General features: G+C 35.2%; 4 protein-coding genes across 5 annotated transcripts; 3 read left to right on the top strand and 1 right to left on the bottom strand.

The window, feature by feature from the left end:
• The first annotated feature begins 1,405 nt into the window (after nt 1–1,405).
• LOC112015990 (GTPase ERA-like, chloroplastic) lies at nt 1,406–9,493 on the top strand. 2 transcript variants are annotated; one of them, XM_024048464.2, is made up of 10 exons: nt 1,406–1,850; nt 3,374–3,519; nt 4,186–4,326; nt 4,418–4,531; nt 4,634–4,759; nt 6,642–6,740; nt 6,857–6,958; nt 7,496–7,576; nt 7,757–7,891; nt 9,316–9,493. In XM_024048464.2, the coding sequence occupies exons 1-9, from the start codon at nt 1,457–1,459 to the stop codon at nt 7,841–7,843; spliced, it is 1,290 nt and encodes a 429-aa protein (XP_023904232.1). In that variant the 5' UTR covers nt 1,406–1,456; the 3' UTR covers nt 7,844–7,891; nt 9,316–9,493. The 2 variants fall into 2 exon arrangements, with proteins under 2 accessions (XP_023904232.1, XP_023904231.1); XM_024048463.2 differs by lacking the exon at nt 9,316–9,493 and having other exon boundaries at nt 7,757–8,019.
• Nucleotides 9,494–11,522: 2,029 nt separating this feature from the next.
• On the top strand, nt 11,523–14,706 carry LOC112016006 (mannan endo-1,4-beta-mannosidase 7). The gene is made up of 5 exons (XM_024048481.2): nt 11,523–12,071; nt 12,167–12,361; nt 12,730–12,852; nt 13,451–13,653; nt 13,909–14,706. Exons 1-5 carry the CDS (start codon nt 11,748–11,750, stop codon nt 14,363–14,365), a joined length of 1,302 nt encoding a protein of 433 aa, XP_023904249.1. The 5' UTR covers nt 11,523–11,747; the 3' UTR covers nt 14,366–14,706.
• Nucleotides 14,707–15,309: 603 nt separating this feature from the next.
• On the top strand, nt 15,310–18,912 carry LOC112016000 (putative pentatricopeptide repeat-containing protein At3g47840). Its single transcript, XM_024048473.2, has one exon. The coding sequence runs from the start codon at nt 15,659–15,661 to the stop codon at nt 17,798–17,800; it is 2,142 nt and encodes a 713-aa protein (XP_023904241.2). The 5' UTR covers nt 15,310–15,658; the 3' UTR covers nt 17,801–18,912.
• Nucleotides 18,913–19,282: 370 nt separating this feature from the next.
• LOC112016001 (lipid phosphate phosphatase epsilon 2, chloroplastic) lies at nt 19,283–23,628 on the bottom strand. The gene is made up of 4 exons (XM_024048474.2): nt 23,123–23,628; nt 21,708–21,933; nt 20,930–21,003; nt 19,283–19,919 (listed from the first exon to the last, which is right to left on the bottom strand). The coding sequence occupies exons 1-4, from the start codon at nt 23,462–23,464 to the stop codon at nt 19,680–19,682; spliced, it is 882 nt and encodes a 293-aa protein (XP_023904242.1). The 5' UTR covers nt 23,465–23,628; the 3' UTR covers nt 19,283–19,679.
• Nucleotides 23,629–23,909: the final 281 nt, after the last annotated feature.

Raw genomic sequence — 23,909 nt, forward strand, 5'->3', positions numbered from 1 at the left:
TTGGGTCGTAGTGGGTTTGAGGCGGTGGGTCATGGTGCAGTAAATCAACATGATGTGTTTGCTTTTGTGGGGGTTTGCCGTGGTGGGTTTGATGTTGCCGGTTGAATTCAGGTTAGAGGGTTGCCAATGTGTTACATGTTATAAAGTTGGTTTTTTACATATTAAATGCTAAAATTTTTAAGATCTTTGATGAGAATGCTCTTATATGGGTAAATCATATTTTTAGTCCTCAAAAGACCATGACTCAAAAGACCCAAGTTCCCAAACGAGCACCATTTGCCGCCAAACTAAGGAACAAACACTAAACACTCAATAAAAACCCAAATCTGTACTCCACCCTCATCCTAAGCTACCTATGGAAAAATTCTGAGAGGAAAGTAATCTTTCTAAATGATAGACAATGTAATGGAGTGGATCAGGTGAAATATAGGTATGGGACTTTTGGATAGTTTGGCCTTTGGGCCTCAGCTTGTGGGCTTGTTTAGCTATGGATAGGTGGAGGCATAGGCCATGAGGGTTGGGTCCAATAATGCTAGTATCACACACGGCACATACTTTATTTTGCCACAACTGTCTTACATGACATATTTGATTGGTTAAGTGTCACTATCACATAGACCAACTCATTTTTTTCTACCACTCATAGTATGCAATATAAGACAGTTGTGACAAAATGTGTGTGTTTGTGTGTAATACTAGCATTATTGGAATTGGGTCAAAGTCGCCAATGATATGAGTCGTGTGTGGTACCAGCATTATGAGTTATGTGGTGTTTAGTTTGGACTTTAGAGTTTAGAGGCATTTTAAGGTAGCTATAGGTGATAGTGGTGATGATAGTTAGAGGAGCTGATATGCATTTTGGTTGAGAGAGAGAGAGAGAGAGGGGATGAAAATGATGTTGCTCTAATCATAATAGACCATTTCAACAATTGTGAAAAAAGAGTTGTCCCCAATATTACAAAACAAATAATTTCGCCTTAAAAAAAAAAAAAACACATTAACAATCTAGCCAAGCATAATAATATAATATGCCCAAAAAAAAAAACACATAAATACTTCATAGAATTTTTGTTATGACCCTAACTTTATCAATAGCAAATACTTGTCAAGAGGTTTATAGCTTGACTAGCATCTTCTCATCTTTTACTCATTCTTACTTTATCAAATTATTATTATTATTTGTTTTAAAAAAATCTTGACTAAAGTAGACTCTTTAAAATGAGAAATGTTATGTTTACAATATTTTCACAATAAATTTTAGATAGCAAATTATTACTTGTTATTGGTAAGAAAGAAAGTATTTTCAATAAGGGTAGATTTATTGTGAAAATACTGCGTGAAAATATTGTGGGCCAACATTTCCCCTGCATAATTCGTAAACGACAACGTATAGAAGAACTTATCTAGTATCTTTTGAAGATTGAAAAGAACCAACCCAAGGTGCAGAGCTCCGACAATGGAGCTAGCTCTACTACACACATATCCAACTCTTCCTAGTAATACTCATTACTCCCACTTCGATAAAGTCCTCACAGCTCCATTTAACAACAAAACTTTATTCCCACATTCTACCAAAAACCCATTATTCCAATTCCAATTCCAATTCCAAGCCAGAAACTTTTCCAGGAATGGGAACAACCACAGCCTTATCTTGTCAGAAAAGGAACTATCAGAGCTCCAAATTGGCGAACGCGAATATGAAACCGAAGAGGAAGCAGAGACGACGTCGTATTCGGATGACGACTCGTCTTTCTTGTCTCTGAGTGAAAAGCCTGACAGGAACGTGGCCTTGCTCGACGACTATGAAATGGAGGAGCTGGACTATGCTTCCAACGCTAACCATCGAAGCGGTTCGTCTCTTTCTATACCCATTCAATAAATTTTACTGGGTTTACTTTGTTTCTTAATTCTTTTGTGATTTTGGGTACCAAGTTTTTTTTTTTTTTTTCATCCCCACTTGTTTGAAATGGTTGAAGAATTAAGAAATGTGAATAGCTTGAAATTGTAAGCTTATGAGTCTTAGATGAGCTATAATTGTTATGATATATGTTGGTTTTGAATCATAGTCGTTAATGGTTAGTTGTTTAACTTTCAGTTAGCCCTTTGAATCATTACCACTCAAGCTAACATGTGAATTCTCTTTTATTAATTTCAAGCAAATTAAATTTTTTTTCACTATACAGTGCTACATATTAGAGAATTTTTAAAGAGAACCTAGCCTAACCCTATTCTGATCCTAGTAGGACCAGGTTACTTGTCATGCAAGTATAGGCCCAATGGGGTCTAATGCATCTAACAAAGGGAGTGGCCTAAATTGCAAGCATTCCTAGAACCGCTTAATGTAGGCACCTTCATGAAAGGTACTTGGGAAAGTCATGCTCTCCACACTTTGCATTCTTATGACTCCAATAAGTAAAATTTTGGTGGATCAAATGTATTCATGAGCTAGTGTGTTTTTAACCATTCACTAAAGAATGGTGTGTTAGTCAAATAATCACAAGCTTGGAGAATGGCGGCCTATGTGGACTGTCTTCTTTTTCTAGTCTCGTGAGTGTTTTTACTAGCTAGTATATCCTAGTGCACAAAACTCCCACTTTTGTAGGGTTTGGATGAGGTCGTGATATGCAGCCTTTCCCCCAATTTTACCATAGTTAATAGATATGAGGATCAAATTTTGATTCCGTCTATGATAAAAAAAAAGTTGCATACTATTGATTTATGGCACAGGCAAGAACTTACGGGAGCGCTAAATGGTTTCCAAACTTTTATGTCATTTATGATTGGATATGTTCCTATTATAGATTTGACACACTAATTTTTTATTTTTAATCATAGAGAAAAGCTTGTAAATATCACTTTCAAATAAAATAAAATAAAATAAAAAACCAATTTTAGGGATTTTTTTTCATTTTAGAAATAATGGAAGCTGGAAAATATAATAGTTTTATCAGAAGATAATTTTATATGTATAATCAATGAATTATAAGCAAAATTTGAATTTATTGTTGTCCTTTTGCATTGTGTCACACTTGTGTTCCAAGTTCATATGCTTGCGATAAAGCATGAAACAGGCATAGAATGTTAGCTTTACAACATAGCTAATTTTAGATATTGTCTTGGGCTTCTATATCTTGTATTTTTCATTTGTGAATTGTTTTGTAGGAGCTTAACTCAGGGACAAAATTTTTGGCACTAGTTGTTAGGAAGGATTGAGATGAGATTACAAAAAATGTTGTAGTAAAAATTTTCATTGTGGGAGTCCTTTCCCATATTGTTATTCATGGATTGTGCCTTGAGTGCTCTATATTATTTTGAGAAGCTTTCTGGATAATTTCTTCCATTGTGGTTCTGAATTTTAATGAATCAAGTGCAGGTTATGTGGCTGTACTTGGGAAGCCAAATGTTGGGAAGAGTACACTTGCAAATCAAATGGTAGGCCAAAAACTGTCGATAGTTACAGATAAACCTCAAACGACGAGACACCGAGTTCTTGGTGTATGTTCTGGCCCAGAGTATCAGGTTTGATTTTATTTATATCTAATTCTCTTATGTTGATCTTAGTTACCTGCACTTATGGATTCCTGTCAGTGTTCCAGCATTGGAATCTGTTTTGTGAGATGTTCCTAGCTCTTGGTTGGTCATCATGACAGCTTTGTTTCCCTCATAAATTTAGTAGTAGAATAAAAGATTAGTAAAACAATTAATCTAATTTTCTCTAGTATTTGTTGAGGGCTGTACTGGTGCTGATTTCTTGTCCTAGTGGACTTCTAAAAAAAGCTGATATAGTTGCAATAAGTAAAGCTTTTTGCAGTTAAATATACTCACTTTGAAATTTCTTACTGATTGATTTATAATGGCTTGCCTTTCATTCATTTTAGGAAAAATTTATTGTGCTGAATGCAAGAATACAGAATGAGTTAGAAAAAATGGAACATTGAAAAAAAATTATAGAATGTCCTGGATATTAATATTGTAGTTGAAGACAGACTCGTTAAAACACTGTTTTTTGATAATGGAATCCTAATATCTCATTCACGGTAAATTGCATGTAGTCAACTTATATGTAGTATTGTGAGTACTGCTCTAGATCCCTGCAAAGGAATAGGCTTTGTTGATAAGTTCGCCCTCTTTAGGGCTGCATTTCTTTCTGGCTTTCATACATCTGACGTAAAGGCTTGTTTGCAGATGATACTTTATGACACACCTGGTGTTATTGAGAAGAAGATGCACAAGTTGGACTCTATGATGATGAATAATGTCCGAAGCGCTGCAATCAATGCAGACTGTGTACTAGTTCTTGTTGATGCCTGTAAAATGCCCCAAAAAGTGTGCTTTCTTTTCTTTTCCATTTTTTTTGGGGTGTAGAATTGCCTTTTAACCTCTGTCCTTGTTCCTTAATTCAGTTTCTTGTTTCTAGATTGATGAAGTGTTGGAAGAAGGTGTAGGAAACCTCAAAGATAAGCCACCCACTTTGCTGGTTCTGAATAAGAAAGACCTAATTAAACCAGGGGAAATTGCAAAGAAACTGGAGGTGAGATCTTGTTTGTTGATATTCGTTTGGTATGTATAAGTGCATTAATTATTAAAGTATCATTAAATTTTTATCCTGGCTTAAGTTTCATGTTCCTTGCAGTGGTATGAAAAATTTACTGATGTTGATGAGGTCATACCTGTGAGTGCAAAATATGGTAATGGAGTGGAAGATATCAAGGCTTGGATACTATCAAAACTTCCAGTTGGGCCATCTTATTATCCAAAGGCATGTAGAAATTCATTTTTTGGTATGATTATTTAGGAATGAACATTTATGAGTTGTGATGGTATATTATTATCTATCATTGTTGTCACAAATTTTGTATGACTGGGATAGAATAGAGTGGTGGAACTGTGGAAGAGAATGCACATGGCCGACCTTGACTAGTCTGTTGAGGATCCATAGCCAAACTCAAAATTGTGGGACTAAGGCTTGGTTTTTGTTGTTGTCATGATACATGTTACAACCTAATTCCATGCTTTGGCATTAACTACACAATTTAAGAACAGATCATGAATGTCTCTGTCAAGTTTTTGGGGTTTTTTTTGAGTTTGATCTACATTAAAAGGAAGCAAACTATACTTGTGTTCATTACTTCATTCTTTCCATATTTCTATTTCTCTTTCTCATCAAATGGCACTCAGTTTATATCTGTAAGTTTGACCATTAATGGCTTTGAATGAAAGAGTGGGCCATTGATAAAGAAGGGATCCCAAACCACAATTCTAGCAGATGTGTGGCCTTTGCTCTTCTTTTTCTTTTTCTTTTTTTTTCTTTTTTCTTTTTTTGTTAATGAAAGCTTCCAGTTTTTATGGAATCAAAACAAAAGTACAAGATAATATTGCTTTGTAGAATTTCCTTTTTTTTTTTGGGGGGGGGGGGTGTGTGGGGAGGTTGTACCCAATGCACAAGGCTACTGTTCCTATTTTAGGGTTTGGGAAAGGTGGTTGATAGGAAGCCTTACCTCCATTTTTTAGAGAGGCTGATTCCCAGAGTACAATTACTGGAATATGATTTTAAAAAATGGAAGTAGATTGACCCAAACATCTATGCGAAGTTTTTGGTTCTGATTCACATTCAAAGAGGCCATCTAGACCAAAATTGTCTAGCTCTGGCAGATTTAATATTATTAGTTCTTCGGATTATTTTAATGTTGCTTGTTGAGTTTGCATCAGGCTGGTCACTTAATAAGAGCTCAATACAAGAAAATAGTGATTATATATGATTTGAAAGCAAAAATGAGAGTTGACTGCATTCAGAAATCTCTTACTCATATGTTGTTTTATCATAGAGTTCACCCTTGAAATGTTTGAAGTTTGTAACATATGTAGATCAATGTTATGTAACATTAGGATAATGAGGTATGATGACCTCTTAGTGTCTGTTCTATGTGTTCTATTCCTAATTATTCTAAATTCCCAGTGCTGAATTACATTTTGGTTCTGCTCAGTTGGAAACTCACATTGATCTAATCATTTAAGCCACCAAACCAGTGATCCATTTGGCTTTGCCAACTTTGACATTGTGCTTAGTCATGGCTGATAAGCACGCATGATTAAAAATTGGTTGCTTCTTGAGGGTACTAACATCTAACAAAGGTGAAAAGCTTCAAGGACTTCATTCTACATTCTCCCATGATGAGAATTGGTGTGACTACTGATATAACAAGAGACTTGAAGTGGGATGTCTATTTAGTCATTGGCATAGTCTTTTTTGTTAATACTGATGTAATCAATAATTCTTTTGGATCAGTTTAAAATTTTAGGATAATTTTTTGTGGGCTATTATATCATATTAAGCTGGCACAATGATTGGATTTTTTTTTTTAAATATATATTTAGAAGGGAATGTACAAGAAGCACAGTAGAAACTAAGAGGGTACTTGGTTGTGAGATGGGCGTCTTCAGACCTATTGCATGAAGTAACATTCCATAATGAAGGTTTTTGCCTTTTGAGATGGTTCTGCTTTAGTTGCATGGCCTGTCCTTTTTAAGCTGCTAATTGTCATTTTGTTTAATCTTTCCTGCACTTTTCATAAGGCTTTCATGTTGTAATATGAATTGTTTGTTGCATGTGATCACTTACCTTGTTGCTTATGAATTCTCAGGATATTGTTAGTGAGCACCCAGAAAGATTCTTTGTTTCTGAAATTGTTAGAGAAAAAATATTTATGCAATATCATCGTGAAGTTCCTTACGCATGTCAGGTATATAATTGGAAACATCATGATCAGCTTGTGAAGCATGGTATTCCTCCGTAAAAAAGAAAACTTTATGTCTAATACTTTTTTTTGGGTGGTGCTTTTGAGTTGGAATCTATCAGGTGAATGTTGTGAGCTATAAATCCAGGCCAGCTGCAAAAGATTTTATACAAGTGGAAGTTGTTGTTGAAAAGAATTCTCAGAAGATCATCCTCATTGGAAAAGTGAGTACTGAGTATACTTATTGGATTTACCAGATGAGTCTTTTTATTTATGTTTTAATGCTAAGTGATGTGTACCCGTTGGGTCTTGAAACCATGACTTTCCCTCTCCTAAAGGGGGCCTGGGGAGGAGGTATCATTTGAGCTAAAAGTATATCGATGGACTGAGACCTTGGCTGGTATAGAAAATAGGACAGCCCAAAGAGGGAGGATGACAAGGAGGATAGCAGTTGGGGGCATTAGCATTGTGGAGGAAAATAACACTGGTCTTTTAATCCCTTCCATCAATGGGTGACCCTTTAAAGATTTGTGTTTCATTGCTATATGATCAATGGACTTCTGGTAGATTTATTTTTGTACTGGAGATAACCTTTTTTTTAAATTTTTTTATATTGATATCGTTCTGGAGAAAGTCAATTTTGGTTCATTTTGAATTTTACCCAAAGAAAGATTAATATTTGAGTATAGTATACACAGACATGAGCACACCGTGCTTTTGATATGTTTATCTGATTTTATGTCTCATATCTCACTCTACAGGAAGGGAAGGCTCTGAAACTACTTGCAACAGCTGCCCGACTTGATATTGAAGACTTCTTACAGAAGAAAGTCTTTCTTAAGGTGCAACCCCTATAATAATTAGCTGTGTAATTTATCTTATTAATTCCAACTGGGCTTTAATAATTTATGCATTTTCTGCCACTATTGGTAACTTGGGCGCTGCATTGTTTTCGAGCAACCTTGATGATTGTTGTTTCTGTTAGGAAATTATTCACCTTAAGGCAAACCATGTCTGAACAGGTTGAAGTGAAGGTGAAAGAGAATTGGCGGCAAGATGAAGGGCTCTTGAAGTACTACGGCTATGGAGGGCAAATTCGAGCAATGTGATTTCAAGTTTTATCAAGACAGTATCCCATATCCACTGTACCGTAAAATGTAAGTGAAGATCAGTTAATTGAATGTACAATGATCTCTTAACGTAGAAGCCTTCCATTTGTATTCATGGTAGATTGAGTAGTTGTAAATTGTAATCTCCATTGTAGTAATTAGTCTTTTTTATTTTATTTTTTGGTGCTAAACTTGTAGTAATTAGTCTTAATTAATGCTTTTTCCTAATACCTTTTACTCACTCAATTATTAATTAGCAACAAGAAAATAGTCTTTAAGTAATCTTAACATTATCACCTAAAAATAAAAAAAGTGATCATAACATTATCAGGATATTAATTCCTTCATTTATTAACCTGAAGCCAAATTTCCAGAGCTTTGTCAGGTTAACCAGGTAATCTGTGTAGATTTCTGAATTGGAAGGGCATGCATGGCTTTGTCAGTGTCTCTAATTTGTAACCCGCATGGCCACTTGAAAGATTTGAGTCCAGTATTTGGAACTGACTTGTAAACTTTTGGCCTTGCTTGGATTTCTTTAGGAGAAGGAATTTCATTTGTGGATATATGCATCGTCTCTTAGACATCGTGTGGGACTCACACACTGTGAGAGAGAGTTATAAATGCATAAGATAAGTACTACTTGCGTTAGGGCTCATGGACCAATTATACAGAATGAGGATGCCAATGTCGGCATTTTTATTTGTTTTTATTAGGTAAAATGTACAGACCCCATTCCCATTTTGCTATCTTTTAATTAATTCTCCTCAGTTTTATTTTTATTTTTATTTTTATTTTTATTTTATTCTTGTTTTTTAATCACATCTTTTATGGTTCATAATTTAATTACATCCTTCTATTCATTATACCGTTAATAATTATGTGACTTTAGAAAATATTACACTTTTTTTAACATCTCAAACGATGTAAAGAATATTTTTAGATTTTATGTTTTCATTTTGAAATTATTTTAGCTATTAAAGATAATGGTATAAGTGTCTTCTTCTTCTTCTTCCTCTCTCTCTCTCTCTCCCCCCCCCCCCCCCCCCCCCACTTTTTTTTTTTTTTTGGGTCATTCAAGGATGAGCTGGCCCTAAAATTTTTGGAACTAAAACTATATTGTTGTTGTTGTTACCTTGACATTTTATATAAATAAAAGTAAACATGTGAATATTATATGATGCACCTTTGTTAACAATTGATCACCTTCATATAGATGTAAGAGAGAATTGATTAAGTGGGGCAGGACAATAATACCGCGCCGTATGAGTCATTTTTTTGTTCATCAAATAAGGTGTCGAAGTAAAATTTCAAGAACTGAAACTGAGATATGCATGTGATCTAAGAAGTGGCATAATTGAAGAAGGGGGTGTCATGTATCCGCTTTTATCATCTATAATAATATGCTAAAAATGTGAGGTGCAAGTGCAACATGTATTGTTCGTTGAATTGTGACTCAGTCTTGTCATTTTCAGTCAACAGGTTAAGGAAACCGTGTTCATGTTACATGTTAAATGTCGGAAGAGACTAGAGGAGAGCGCGAATGACGCTAATTAATGTCACTAGTTTACTACAGTGCAAGACTAAGACTTGAGGAGAAACAAAAAGTTATCTTGATAGGTGTACTGATCTTTAACACAATAGTTGGAATTTTTATTTTATTTTAAAGGATCGCATTTTAAATTCTATAATGTAGTGGTGGTTTGTAATTAAATCATTTTGTTTCAAATTAAATATGCTTGCCTGTTAGTCCATTGGTCAAATAGGATATCTGATTATTCCTAAACTTATAAGATATTTATGAATTTTATATATACATATTGAATAGATTTGAACTTACTACGTTACTTTTATCATCGAGTTAAAATATCAATTAGTTTTCGGTGTATTCAAGATTTGAATCTAAAATTTATTTGATGGTAAGACAACCCAAAATTTGGTGGACCAAAATGGAAAATCTTGAACTTAAAGAACCAAATTGAAAATAACCCAAAACTTGGGTTGAAAAAATGTATTAATCCCAGCATCCTGCCTAAGGTTCACTGGTTAAGTGTCCTTATTTACCACTGATCTTCAGTTCTCCACTTACCCTTTACATGTTGGCCTGGTCTCCTACAGTTACACTCCGTTACCATTTAAAAACTAAAGCATTCTTTACAAAACGGTGACTTATTATAGATCGCAGAAGAAGAAGAAGAAGCAAACAAAATAGAAGATGCTCACAAAAAGTTGAGTAGTGATACCCATTAAAGAGTGCAAGAAATGAATTGAGATTGCCATTGAGATTTGTAGAACCCCACCGCCTAGCGCTGAGGTATGAGTAGGACCATGTAAAGGGCACTAGATGTTGCTCCTCACATGGGTTGGTTTAACTATCACATTCACCAAATTCAGCCGAGTGGTGGATTAGATTGAGACACCAAAGGAAATAGAAATCACTAAAAAAAAGAGAAAAGAAACCAGTAATAATAAAGTGGAGGTGGAATAGAACGTCTATCTTGGCCTTTACACTGGGTCAAAACTCAAAAGCAATGGTGCATAGCAAATTACACATTTTTTGTTTGTATTACTATGCAATAAATTGGAGTTTTTTAGAAGCTTTTGCACCTAGTATGGTTACCTTCATTGATAAGGTCTAAAGCTTTATGCGCGGGAGACCCAGGACCGAATTTTCTTTTGTTCCTTTTCAACAGGTTTTGGTTATTAGAATTTGGAATCCAGGACCACAGACAAGGAAAAAGGTTAATGGAGTTTGGAACAAATGGCTGTGACACCATGATTTTTAACCTTTTTTTTTTTTTTTTTTGGTAGGCACGATGATCTTTTTGACCTTTGAAACGTTGCCAGTACTGAGTAGTACTAGTTGCTACTTGGGTACGACTATATTGTCGGTTGCAATTGTGCGATGGCAATTAATTTGCATCAATTTGAGTAGGTCCGAAAAGTGTCTATGATATTCTAGGAGGCACCAACGCGTTACGGGTACAAGTACGACACAATGCTACAGCAATTTAAAAAAAATTATAACATGATAGTATAACACTGTATACATGATATTCCCAAACGAAGTGTCCATATTTTCTAGGTTAATATTCCTTGCCACAGCTTTTTCAAGTAATGGTTAGTTGGTATAATGATTAACTATAATCAGTGAGAGTTTTTACAGTCAAATTCTATCATTAAAAAAATATATTGTAATTTGACAATTTTTTTTTTGATAAATAGTGAATTTCATAAATTTTTGATGTCTCTTTAAATGACTCTAAGAACTTTGCTTGATTTCCATGTGAGCTCAATAATATTAATGTGAAACATTCATTCATCTGGAAAACAAAATGAAATCCTATAGTAAATTTTGATCTCTAACATAATAATTATCCATCCATCTTTTTCACCGGCAATAGTATCTCATTTTCATGGAGCCCTGCATGTTTGCCATGCCTGAAATTATATTTCTATAGTGGTCACAAGACATGACCATTGCTTATTAGCTTTCACATTCTTTCAACACTAATTTCATGGTACGATGAATAATATTGCACATACATGGACAGTTGAGGAAGCTTCACAATTTATATCATTATTGCTATTTTCAGTTTACAATCAAATCAATATAATTATTGTTGTTTATCTAAATATATATATATATATATAATTATTGTTCTGTAACACTGCCAAAACGATCAATATGTACATGCTTATTATGCAACTAGGTGAAGTCACACAAGTAAAAAAATTTGTGCTATTTGCCTCAGCTTTTTTCACCTCACTGAGGTATCTCTGTCGGTTTCACTGCCTTGACAGTTACTGTTGTGTTTTTTCCTATAGACAACTGCTATAAACAAGCCTTGCTTCTATGCTCAGTTTATGAACACTATCTAAATTTCCTTCATAGTGAGAAAGAAAGATGAAGCATCTAGCTTTTGCTATTCTATTGTCCATTTTGATCCACCAGCAGTGCTTTCACATTCATGTTGAAGCAGGAGATGGTTTCATCAGAACCAGAGGAGTGCATTTTCTGCTGAATGGAAACCCTTACTATGCCAATGGTTTCAATGCTTACTGGTTGATGTATATGGCTTCTGACCCATCTCAAAGATCCAAAGTTTCTGCTGCCTTTAGTGAAGCCTCAAGGCATGGTCTAACTGTGGCTAGAACTTGGGCTTTCAATGATGGAGGTTACAGAGCTCTACAGTACTCTCCTGGCTCCTACAATGAGCAAGCGTTTAAGGTCTCTTTTCACAATTAAATCTCTGCCATTTTGTCCCTTCTTTCAATTTTTAGACTTACAAAAAGCTGATGATTTTTTGTTTTGGGTTCTTGAAGGGCTTGGATTTTGTTATAGCTGAGGCCAGGAGGTATGGGATCAAGCTCATATTGAGCTTGGCTAACAACTATGACAGCTTTGGAGGTAAAAAACAGTATGTGAATTGGGCTAGAAATCAGGGGCAGTACCTGACCTCTGATGATGACTTCTTTAGGAATCCTGTTGTTAAGGGTTACTACAAGAACCATATTAAGGTAAACGAAAGGCACACATTCTTTAATTTTCTTTCACTGATTTTAGATATATTCTTGTTTTTTTGATAATTGGTATAAATTCCTAGTGAAATCAAAGAGGAGCTGGTTGTACTGCTATGAAAATTACTACTCTAGCTGTATTCCTTATTTTCCAAACAATATAATTTTTTCCTTTATATGATTTTTTTGTAATGAAATCAAACAATAACAGCTGATTATAATAGTTTTTATATTTTTCTATTGGTATGTTATTTTTTATTTCTTCCAAAAAGAAAACCAGATACACTTTCTAAGAAGGATTTAGTTGCTCATTATGGAGATCTGAGATAGATGATGTCCAACCCTAATTCTCCTTTACCCTTTCATAGACTGTTCTAAACAGGTATAACAGCTTTACTGGAATTCATTACAAAGATGACCCAACAATAATGGCCTGGGAGCTTATCAACGAGCCTAGGTGCACATCAGATCCTTCAGGGAGGACCATTCAGGTTAGAATAATTTTCTCTCTGCTTTTTATCTTTTTCCCAACATGGATCTATCTTCAAGATTTTACATTTAGTATTTCTTGCTATAAAAAATTTTCTCACTCCTTTCTTTGAAGTTTAAGTCTACGAGATATGCTAAGGACAATACAAATTTTACTAGATATGCTTTACAAACTAATGTGTCAACATTTAAACACAACAAAAAAGTAATTAAGAAATTTATTTATTATATCATGGATGTGACACTAATTACATTCATTGTCACTAATTTATTTACTATGTTATGGATGTGACACTAATTACACTAATTACATTTATTTATTATGTTTATAAATTTTTTGTAGTAAAATTGGTAGTAACTTTAGCAAATCAAATGAAGTTTGTTTGCTATTAAATTTTCTTCAATGTGCCCTGCATGTGCAATTCAGTTAGCCATTAAGGGTATTTAAATCACCACCGACTCAACCTCCATTCCTTCTGGAGTCAGGCAACCTTAATAATTACTACAACATCACATCTTAAATGTGTTTGTCTAGGCATGGTTTTTATTGTTATTGTCAGTATTCAAGCTAAACTTTCTCCTTTGGCAATTGTGTGATAGGCTTGGATAATGGAAATGGCTTCCCATGTAAAGTCCATAGACAGAAATCACTTGCTGGAAGCTGGTTTAGAAGGATTTTATGGGCACTCGACGCCTCAGAGGAAGGGACTCAATCCTAGTCTTGAAATAGGAACAGATTTCATTGCAAATAACCGGATCCCTGGCATTGATTTTGCAACAGTCCACACATATCCTGATCAATGGTAACTATTATTTGAAATATAGAAAATACATCAAATTCATGAATATGTTATTTCTTGGACTGTTTATGAGAACAAGCAAAGTTGTGAAAAATGAAATCTTGGCCTAAAAAATTGAGGTTTAAATGTTTTTTAGCTTCTTAGCAAAATACATTTAGACATTTAGCAAACTTAATGAATGTTACAGAGTCTGGTCAGGTTACAGAATTAAGACACTATTTAATTGAATTTTTGCATGGTTTTGTTTTATGAGCACAGGTTGTCCAGCTCAAATGACCAATACCAGCTTTCTTTCTTGAACAATTGGCTAAATGCTCACATCCAAGATGCACAGTACATTCTTCGTAAACCAATTCTTCTTACAGAATTTGGGAAATCCACAAAAGACCCTGGTTTCAGCACCCACCAAAGAGACCTCTTGTTCAATACCGTGTACTACAAGATATACTCATCAGCTAAAAGAGGAGGTGCAGCTGCTGGAGGCCTGTTCTGGCAACTTCTAACTGAAGGCATGGACTCGTTCCGTGATGGGTATGAGATAGTTCTGAGCCAAAGCCCCTCAACTGCAAATGTTATTGCCCAACAGTCTCACAAGCTTTATCAGATTAGGAAGATTTTTGCAAGAATGAGAAATATGGAGAGGTGGAAGAGGGCAAGGGCTATCAAAAGGGCTCAATGGTTGGCTAGAAACGGAGGCAAGCAGATTGGAAACTAGGATATGCATAGCTTGCATGAAATCTAAGTTTGTGGACATGTTCAACGTCAAAGTAAACCTATTTGATGGTGTAGTCGTGACTATTGTGGTTTCCAAAACTGGTTACTCTCTTAGAGATGAATAATTTTCGTCCAGGAGGGTAGCTTTTAGTACTAGGTAATGTAATTTTTCTATAATTTTGTAGTTTGAGTAGCTCAAGGAGCTTTATGTTTGTAACAAACTGGAGACTTATGGTACTTGCTTATTTTCATTGAGAGATGAAAACAAGACTATACAAACATGAATTGTAAAATCCTATCTATATTACAATGGAATAGAAAATTCTATGCTAAGTTGAATAATCTGATTGTTAGAGAAGTGTAGCTGGAAAGGCAATAGTTCTTTGACAAGGCAACTTGGTTTAATTTTCTGTGTCATATGGGAGTGAGACTTGCTTGCTGTGGATCTGTTTCTTTCTCTATGTTTGGAAATTCAAGTTGAGAAAGAGGTAAATGTTTACAGTGGGATTTGAAAATTTCGTTAAATGAGAAGATTAAAGAAAGTAACTTGATGTTAATTTCATATATAACAACGAAGTCTTAATCATAAAATTTTGGGGTTAGCTATAGATTCTCAACAAACTAATCATGGTCAGTCACACATATTAAAAAAAAAAAAAAACACTATAGTAGATATATTTATGATAGAGTGGGTGTCAATTTATAGCAAACCTATTCTTTTTTTCTTTTTCTTTTTTTGAATTAAAATCAACTACAAACAAAATATATGACACTAAACACGGGAGAAATTGAAACTATAATTCTCTATAGTCCATCCGCTTGGCATGCTCTCATTGGCGGCTATGTTCATAAATACTTTTTTTTAGCTATCAATGTGGTTATTTTCATCCTCAACTACGAAAAAGTATCATATGTATTGGGCACATCCTATGCTAGAGGAGAACTTTACATATATCCGATACACTAGATTCATTCTCCTCAACTACGTTTTGAAATTGACTGTTTGGGTTGCAAATCCGCTATTGTAGTTTTTGGGCCTATGTCATATGACAAGGCCCATTTTTTAAATGGACCGTTTACGCATTGTTTTTCTCTGTTTTTTTTCTTCGTCTTCGCTGAAGAGAATGATACGAGGTGCCTTTGGAGCTTGTAGTTTGCAACCCAAAAAAAAAAAAAAAGAATGAAGAAATCCTTGGTTAGCGTCTTGCAAAAATGAAGCTCATGAAACATTTCAAAGCTCAAACTTCGTTCAGGTAAATGCTTTGCATTGCATGGCGGTGGAAAAGGCATAAACATGGTTTTATCAGTTAGGCCTCTTATTTTTAGGAGATTATTTACTTCATCAACCATTGCTTACACTGAATGCAGAGACCTCCTGTTTTCGGAGACAAAACCACACCCATTAGAGTTAGTTCAGAAAACCCATTTAGTTAATCATGTAGATATGCCTGAAGTTAATTCTCAGTTGAAGCAGTTAGTGAAAGCGGGTGATTTGAATGCTGCTCGTAGGATGTTCGATAAAATGCCTCATAGAGATGAGATTTCATGGACCAATATGATTTCTGGCTATGTCAATGCCTCGGATTCTTGTGAAGCATTGGTTTTGTTTTCAAATATGTGGGTTCAGCCTGGAGTTCGAATGGACCACTTTGTGCTTAGTCTTGCACTCAAGGCTTGTGCTCTCAATATGAACTTGTATTACGGGGAACTGTTACATGGGTATTCAGTGAAATCTAGTTTTGTGAATTCAGTTTTTGTAGGAAGCGCCCTTGTTGACATGTACACCAAGGTTGGTAAAATTGAGCAAGGTTGTAGAGTCTTTGATGAGATGCCGGTAAGGAATGTAGTATCGTGGACTGCCGTTATAACTGGGCTTGTTCAAGCTGGTTATGCTAAGGAGGGACTGGTTTACTTTTCTGAAATGCAGAGATCAAAGGTGGAGTATGATTCATATTCATTTGCTATTGCATTGAAAGCATGTGCTGATTTTGGTGCTCTGAATTATGGGAGGGAAATCCACACAAAAACAATGAAAAAAGGGTTCAATGAGAGCTCATTTGTGGCTAATACTCTTGCTACCATGTACAACAAATGCGGAAAATTAGTCTACGGGATGCGCTTGTTTGAAAAAATGAGGACCCAGGATGTGGTTTCATGGACAACAATTATAACAACACTTGTTCAGATGGGTCAGGAGGAGCATGCAATTGAAGCATTTATGAAAATGAAGGAATCAGATGTTAGTCCAAATGAGTACACTTTTGCGGCCATTATCTCTGGTGCTGCCAATCTTGCAATAACAGAATGTGGTGAACAATTACATGCCCATGTTTTACGTATAGGTCTTGTCGATTCTTTGTCAGTGGCAAATTCCATCATTACCATGTACTCAAAATGTGGGCAGTTGACGTCAGCTTCAATGGTGTTTCATGGTATGACCAGAAGAGACATTGTTTCATGGAGTACTATAATTGCAGCATATTCTCAGGGAGGTTATGGGGAAGAAGCCTTTGAATATCTATCATGGATGAGAAGAGAAGGACCTAAACCAAATGAGTTTGCTTTTGCTAGCGTGCTGAGTGTATGTGGAAGTCTGGCAATTCTTGAGCAAGGGAAGCAACTACATGCTCATGTCTTGTCCATTGGCTTAGAACACACAGCCATGATACAAAGTGCTCTAATTAATTTGTACTCTAAATGTGGGAGTATAAAAGATGCTTCAAAAATCTTTGATGTGGCAGAAAATGAAGATATTGTGTCATGGACTGCCATGATTAATGGTTATGCTGAACATGGGTGCAGTCAAAAAGCCATTGATTTGTTTGTGAAGATTCACACAGGTGGTTTAAAACCAGACTCTGTGACCTTCATCGGTGTTCTTACTGCTTGTAGCCATGCTGGACTTGTTGATCTTGGCTTCCACTACTTCAATTTGATGATTAATGAGTACCGGATAACTCCTTCAAAAGAACATTATGGATGCATGATTGATCTCCTCTGCCGAGCTGGAAGATTAAATGATGCAGAGCGCATGATCAGAAGTATGCCGTTTCAACGGGATGATGTTGTATGGTCTACTCTGCTTCGAGCATGTAGGATACATGGAGATGTTGACCGTGGAATACTCGCTGCAGAGGAGATTCTTAAATTAGATCCAAATTGTGCAGGAACTCACATTACCCTGGCTAACATTTATGCTTCCAAAGGGAGATTAAGTGAATCAGCAAATGTAAGGAAGATTATGAAATCAAAAGGAGTGATTAAGGAGCCAGGATGGTCTTGGATAAAGGTGAAGAATCTGCTTTCTGCTTTTGTTGCTGGGGATCGGTCTCATCCTCAAGGTGAAGATATATACTGCATGTTGGACTTACTAGCTTCAAGGACAGAAATTGCAATTCAGGAAGTGGGTTCCCTTCTAAATGATGTGGAAGATTAGCAGAAGGCAGACATATGCTTCACTATCACATTACAGATTAACGTTATCTCTTCATGGTGCAGTTACTTATTCAAGAATCTCAGTTCTCAAAAAAATAGCATGGAGCCAGTTTTCAGTTATACAGATCGCAAACAGAAGCCAATTTTTGTATCAAATATAAATTGAACAATTCATGAGTATGTGGATGAGATATAGTTTTATCTGGTTGTGAGAGGGTGAACAAAAAGGCTGGTTGTGCCTTGAATTAATATACAAAGTCAAATGAGATGGCATCTTTGGATACAGCTCAAAGATTGTGATAATTTGCAAAACTGGACCCCATGCCACATCGAATGATCTGTCTCAGGGACAGAATGACACCAGACTTTGTGAGTATGGTATTCTCTAATGGACCTGTGCCCATCTGTGAAAGTGAGCCATATCATTGTTCACTTGTTTAACTCCAAGGACTAACGATTTTTGTCCATTATCGTTTACATGACAAATTTAACATTAATTTTAGCAGGGTTTTCAGAGAGCATTGTGCTGCAGCATTTGAGTACAAGTATGTTGGTTCTTAAGACTAAGCTCTCCCCTGTTTCTTTATGGGATTTTAGACTTATTTGGTACATGTATTTTGGAGATGTTGAAGGCGAATCATGAGTAATCCTGATATATAAAATTGGAAGGATGTTTCAGAAGAGATAGGAGCTCAAAAATGTATGAAGGTCCAAGCAGAGATGGGGAGTTTGAAGAATGTAACCTTGCTCCTGGATGATGTGGTAACAGGTCCATGAACGTAGGTTGAATAAGATTAATAATTATAGGCTAAGCCTGAGCTGATGGAGAAGATTCAGTAGTTCTCACTGATTTATCTGAAGATGTTTTTTCTTACGTGTTTAAATTTTATCCTCTTATGTTTTGTATAGGTGGGAGGTCGTACTGATCCTTTTTTTTTTTTTTTTCCGCTGTGTATACTCACATTATTTGGCCTGACATTTTTGTACGCATACCATTTTTAAGGGGGAAAAAAGAGAGAGAGAAGAAAACAATAAAACATGCATTTTAAGTTTTCTCTTTCCTTTTTTTTCTAGTCTCAGCGACCCGAGCACAAATCTTCTATTATAGGAGCTTCCGAGCTGGCCCTTCAGCATTAAACTGTAGTTATCTAAATATAATTAAAAAATTAACGTGACAATGAATATGATTTATACCAATTCAATACATATGATTAATACCAATTCAATACATAGTAAATAAATATCTTAATTACTATTATGCGATAAATGACACATCAATTTGTAAGCCTTAACCAGTCAAATGTGTAATATTTCTAGGATCACTCTTTTAACATACATCACATCAATTTCTTTTGTCTTACATGCTGGGCGGTTTCCCCTGTAATGTCGCCACTTTTCAATCATAGGAATTTAAGGAATGATAATTGATAAGTTGATACAGAATGTAGAGAGAATGGCCTTGGATTTGGTTATCACGGAGTCATTAGGAGAAAAGGGGGTGGGGGAGCCACAACTTATACAATAAAATACTCTGAAGTCTGAATCACTTGGTATATCCAGACCCCAAACAAGTTCCATTAGTCTGTGATACAATTACATACTCTGAATTAATGAAATTTTCCTTTGTTAACTTAAATTTCAAGAATGAAAATACCAATCACAGCAAGAATGAGAGTATGACACTAACTACTCTGATGTACAAGGAGTATTCCAAGCAGTTGGCAGTTCTCTGCCGCTACCATCTAATTTGTAAGAAAAAAGGCTCAGGCCTTTACTGCATGATGTGTGCACTTGTGTGTGTGCTCACACATGCCCACATCTCATGCTTCATTACTTAAGCTACTTATAAAACTTGAATCTCAGCTTTGCAAGGCATCTTTCTATTTAGAGATTTCATCCTCGTCCCTAAGCCAATAACGAACTACGTGTACAAGAAAGCCTAGGCAAAATCCAGCAGCTCCCAGAACAACAATTGCTTGAACCCAGAACGAGGAGATAAATGCTTTTAGCACAATAGCATCCCAAGACAAATACCACAGAATAGAGAAAATGGTTCCCAAGACAGCTCCCACGACAACTTGGCTTACTGTATGATAGAGTTGTGAGACCCGTAGCCATGACTGCAAAAACCAATGAAAGATAAACATCAGCATGGGAAGAATATTTCAGTAACCATTTCTCTTTTCCTTTTTTCTTTTTTCCTTTTTCCCAAATCCTTTCAGGTTCCACGAGTGCTGGGAATTTTTGTTTCTACTTAACCATGAGCTGAACAATATTTCTTCTAATATCCACCTACTCAATCACACCTTTGAGTTGTCACAATGCAAATCTATTATAAAAAGCTAACTTACAGCTGTAGAACAAAAGCAATCATCATTGGTCATTAGTCCATGAATTAATTTAGTTCTCTATAATCTATATAACATGCAAAATCATGATAATCAAGTGAAAATTTTGTGACTTCCTATTTTCTACACCCAAGGTCCATTTGGGAACCGCTTATTTTGCAAAAATTAAAAACTTTTTGCTGAAAGTATATAGAAAAAAAGTTAAAAGCTGACTTTTGGAGCAATGAGACCCACTTAACAGTGCAATGGGGCCCACTTTAGGAGCAAAAATAAGCTAACTTTTTCTCAAATCCCAAACACAACCCCAGTCAACAAGTCTTCACTATTGAATATTCTACAAGGAGTATATTATTGAAGACTTAAGTTGTCCCTCAACCCAACAAAAAAAAATTATCAAAGGCTGAGATTAGTTCGTAAGTACTTTATTAATTTTTACAAAAAAATAAAAATCCATTGGGCTTATTTGGGGCCGCCTGGTCAATTTGACCCTTTGATCCCATTAACATATCAAGGTGAAACTGCGCCAAATACATGGTTTCAAAATTTGGAGGATTGTGATAGTCACTATGGCACAATCCATAAAAATTTAGCTAGAATACTGTACTGGGTCTATACTAAGCTGGCCTATGTTTTCTGAACAGGAGTGGAAAGGAATGTACCAGATTAGCATAGTACCTGTGACTAAATTTTAAGAATATCAACATTCATATATGAAACCTATGCTAAAAGCAGGTATAATATGCTTCATTTGACTTTAATAAGAGCCAGATGAGAATACTTACAAGGTAAGAACCAAATGCCAAGGCAAGAACACCAATTGCTATGGTGATTACGTTTATCCCTAGCCATTCAATAACTGCAACAGCAAGCAGAAAAACAAACTTTAATTTTCTACAATAGAGCCAACGTATATTGATATTTTACCGACAAAAAACAAGGAAACTGCACAACAATATATTCTAAGCCCAACAAGGAAATTGCTCTCATGTTTTCTTCAAACAAGCCCATGTTGGAATCAGAAGGAAGATATAAAGAGACTAAATAGGATGTTCTAAAGAAATGCGATCATTCCATTTTCTTAGGCATACGCTTTAAGGCACAATCTGCTAAAATGGAGTTATACAAATGAGAGAGCCATCACTAGAAATGATGAGAAGAGAGAGAGCATCAATTCAAGGAATTTGAAAATAATTCTTCTACAGGCAACACAATATATCCTATAACATCCTATGAAGAATAAACATCAACCCACTTTGAGATATCATTTCAAAGTTTTTAAAATAGGAAATAAGAGAGGTATTCTACTCGGTATGTTAGGCTGCCAACAATAGAATGACATGCTCACATTACTTTATTTTTTTGGTGCTATAACTCCTAAATTATCCTTTGAACTTGATTACAGAGCATATGTTTTAGAAAATGCTACAAGGTCTCATGCATTGTACACTAAGCCTAGCATGTAGCATCACAAAATTGTACATTCATGAAGTTATACAATAAATCATAAAGTTATTTTCATTCATAAGTGATCTTAAAATAAAGAGAATGGACGAAAATTACTTGACAGAACAGTAAACGTGACAGTGAAGAAAATGGATTGTGCATGTGAAGATGGCATCCCAGGGTCAGATTTCAGTGTGGAAACAGGTCGCTCTTGGTTAAGTATACGTTTGAGCTTAAGTGAGAGCATCACATTTACAACAGACCCCATAGCAGCCCACATAGCTTCTACATCATGCCTCCAAAGAATGACACCGCCAAAAAGGGCAGCTACAAGCCACTTGCTCTGTAAACCAACAGCAATGAAGCATTAAGATCATAAAAAATGTTATTTTATCTCACCTTTGAGAAGATGAGCAAACCATCACCTTACGGTTGCAAGACCCAACAGTGTGGTATCTACAGAAGTATATTAATACTAATATGCCCTAGAATTTCAGGAAAACTAAGTTTAATCTCCCATTATTCAGCTCAATCCCACATCAATCTCCATTTTAGGAACCTCAAATACAGCTAAAGGATTTCTTTTGCAAAGACGTGAACGTGGAAAAGGGAGCAAGGATAAGAGTCAAGTAAATCTACAATACAGAAACATATTTTTATTTTATTTTATTTTTAATGAAAGTATAATACAAAAAAAAAATTGTAAGCATGATTTTACACTAAATGAAGTCAAAAAGGAAGAAAGGAACACTAGATGAGATCACAGATATGTGCAATTACCAACATCCTGCAATTATCATGCGAAAAATTCCATAACTTCTGTGTATTTGGAATGGAAGTAAATTTCTAACAGAGTAATATGTTTTATGTAAGACATAATGAGGATACCCACTAAGCAAATAAGAATCCATGGCTGAATGGTAAAAGTGTCGGGTTTGAAGTGTAGTGTCGAACAAGTAGGTGTAGTCAGTTAGAGAAAATGGCAGCGGCATACCATTTTTATAAATTCTTCCTATCAAAGTATCAAATAGATGTTTGATTCACTATCACTTTTATGTGATGAGAATTTGGATTCTATCCTAGCATCTAAGTGTTCCACATATTTGATGCAAGTGTACTAGAAAGAACGCTGCTTATAGGATAATGGAAAGAAATTATAACTCCTCGTTGCTGCTTAATGATTCACAACTGCCATCATGGGCGAATATTTTGTTCTTCAATGCATTTTCACGTAAGTACTTTTAATTACCAAACATATTGAAGTATTGAAGCTATAAATTACAAGATGTTGTAGCAAATTCAAGAACTGCTAATGGCAGCTTTAAATTTTAACCTCTAAGCTCCAAACTTAACCAAGTTACAAAAAAATTAGAACAGTATTACTTTAAATTATCCAAAAATAATTCTATAAAAAGTTATAGCTTCTTATACACACACACACACACACACAACAACAACAACAACAACAACAACAACAACAACAACATATTAAAAGAAAAAACCATGATTTAAGAGAATCCAGAAATACCAACCGATCGATTGAGGGTGGCTTCCAGCCCATCAGGCTTAAATTCTGGACTTAACATAGAAAACCCATTCACAACTGTTTCCTGTTCAAGCACTTGAACACCTTCATCGCCCTCGTTACCTTTGAGAGCACAAGTTGAATTCAATTGAACCATGTTGTTGGTACCTAACATTCTATAATTTATGTCAGAAAAACCTTTGTTTGAGACAAACCCACCTAAAGAACTCAACTTTGATACGGATGAATCAACAAACAACTTCGAACAATTTATAGGCTTGAGCTTAGGAGTGTTGCTGGGAAAGAAGTTGAAGTTAGGTTGGTACAATAAGGTGGGCCTCAGTGACATTGTTGTTGAGTTTCAGTGGGAAAAGATGACCAAGGAGGAGACAAAGAAGAACGTAGGAACAAGGAAACACACATTTAAATTTGTGTCCCCAAATTATTGTTAATTTTGTTTGTAGTGATTGGCTAAGAAAGAGTCTCAAACATCTCGTACACCTTATACAAATCTGGAATTCTCTTTAATTTTCATTCCCCATATATCACTATTGACCATTAATTATAATCCCTGGGCCCTGGCTATCCTCTTTTTGTTCTTTTAAAACGTGAAATTTATGGATTGAGAGATAAACAGATCGAACAGATAAACACAAAACTAAATAGAAAATAAAATAAAAGAGTGTTTCATTTAACTCAACTAATAAAGTTTCTTATAATTAAATAAGAGATTAGGGTTTCAATCTCTTCTACCAAAAATTAATTGGTGTTTTAGTCAGATAGTAAAGAGAAAA

This window comes from Quercus suber, unplaced genomic scaffold (genome assembly GCF_002906115.3).
Source record: "Quercus suber isolate HL8 unplaced genomic scaffold, Cork oak 2.0 scaffold_78, whole genome shotgun sequence".
Lineage (NCBI taxonomy): Eukaryota > Viridiplantae > Streptophyta > Magnoliopsida > Fagales > Fagaceae > Quercus > Quercus suber.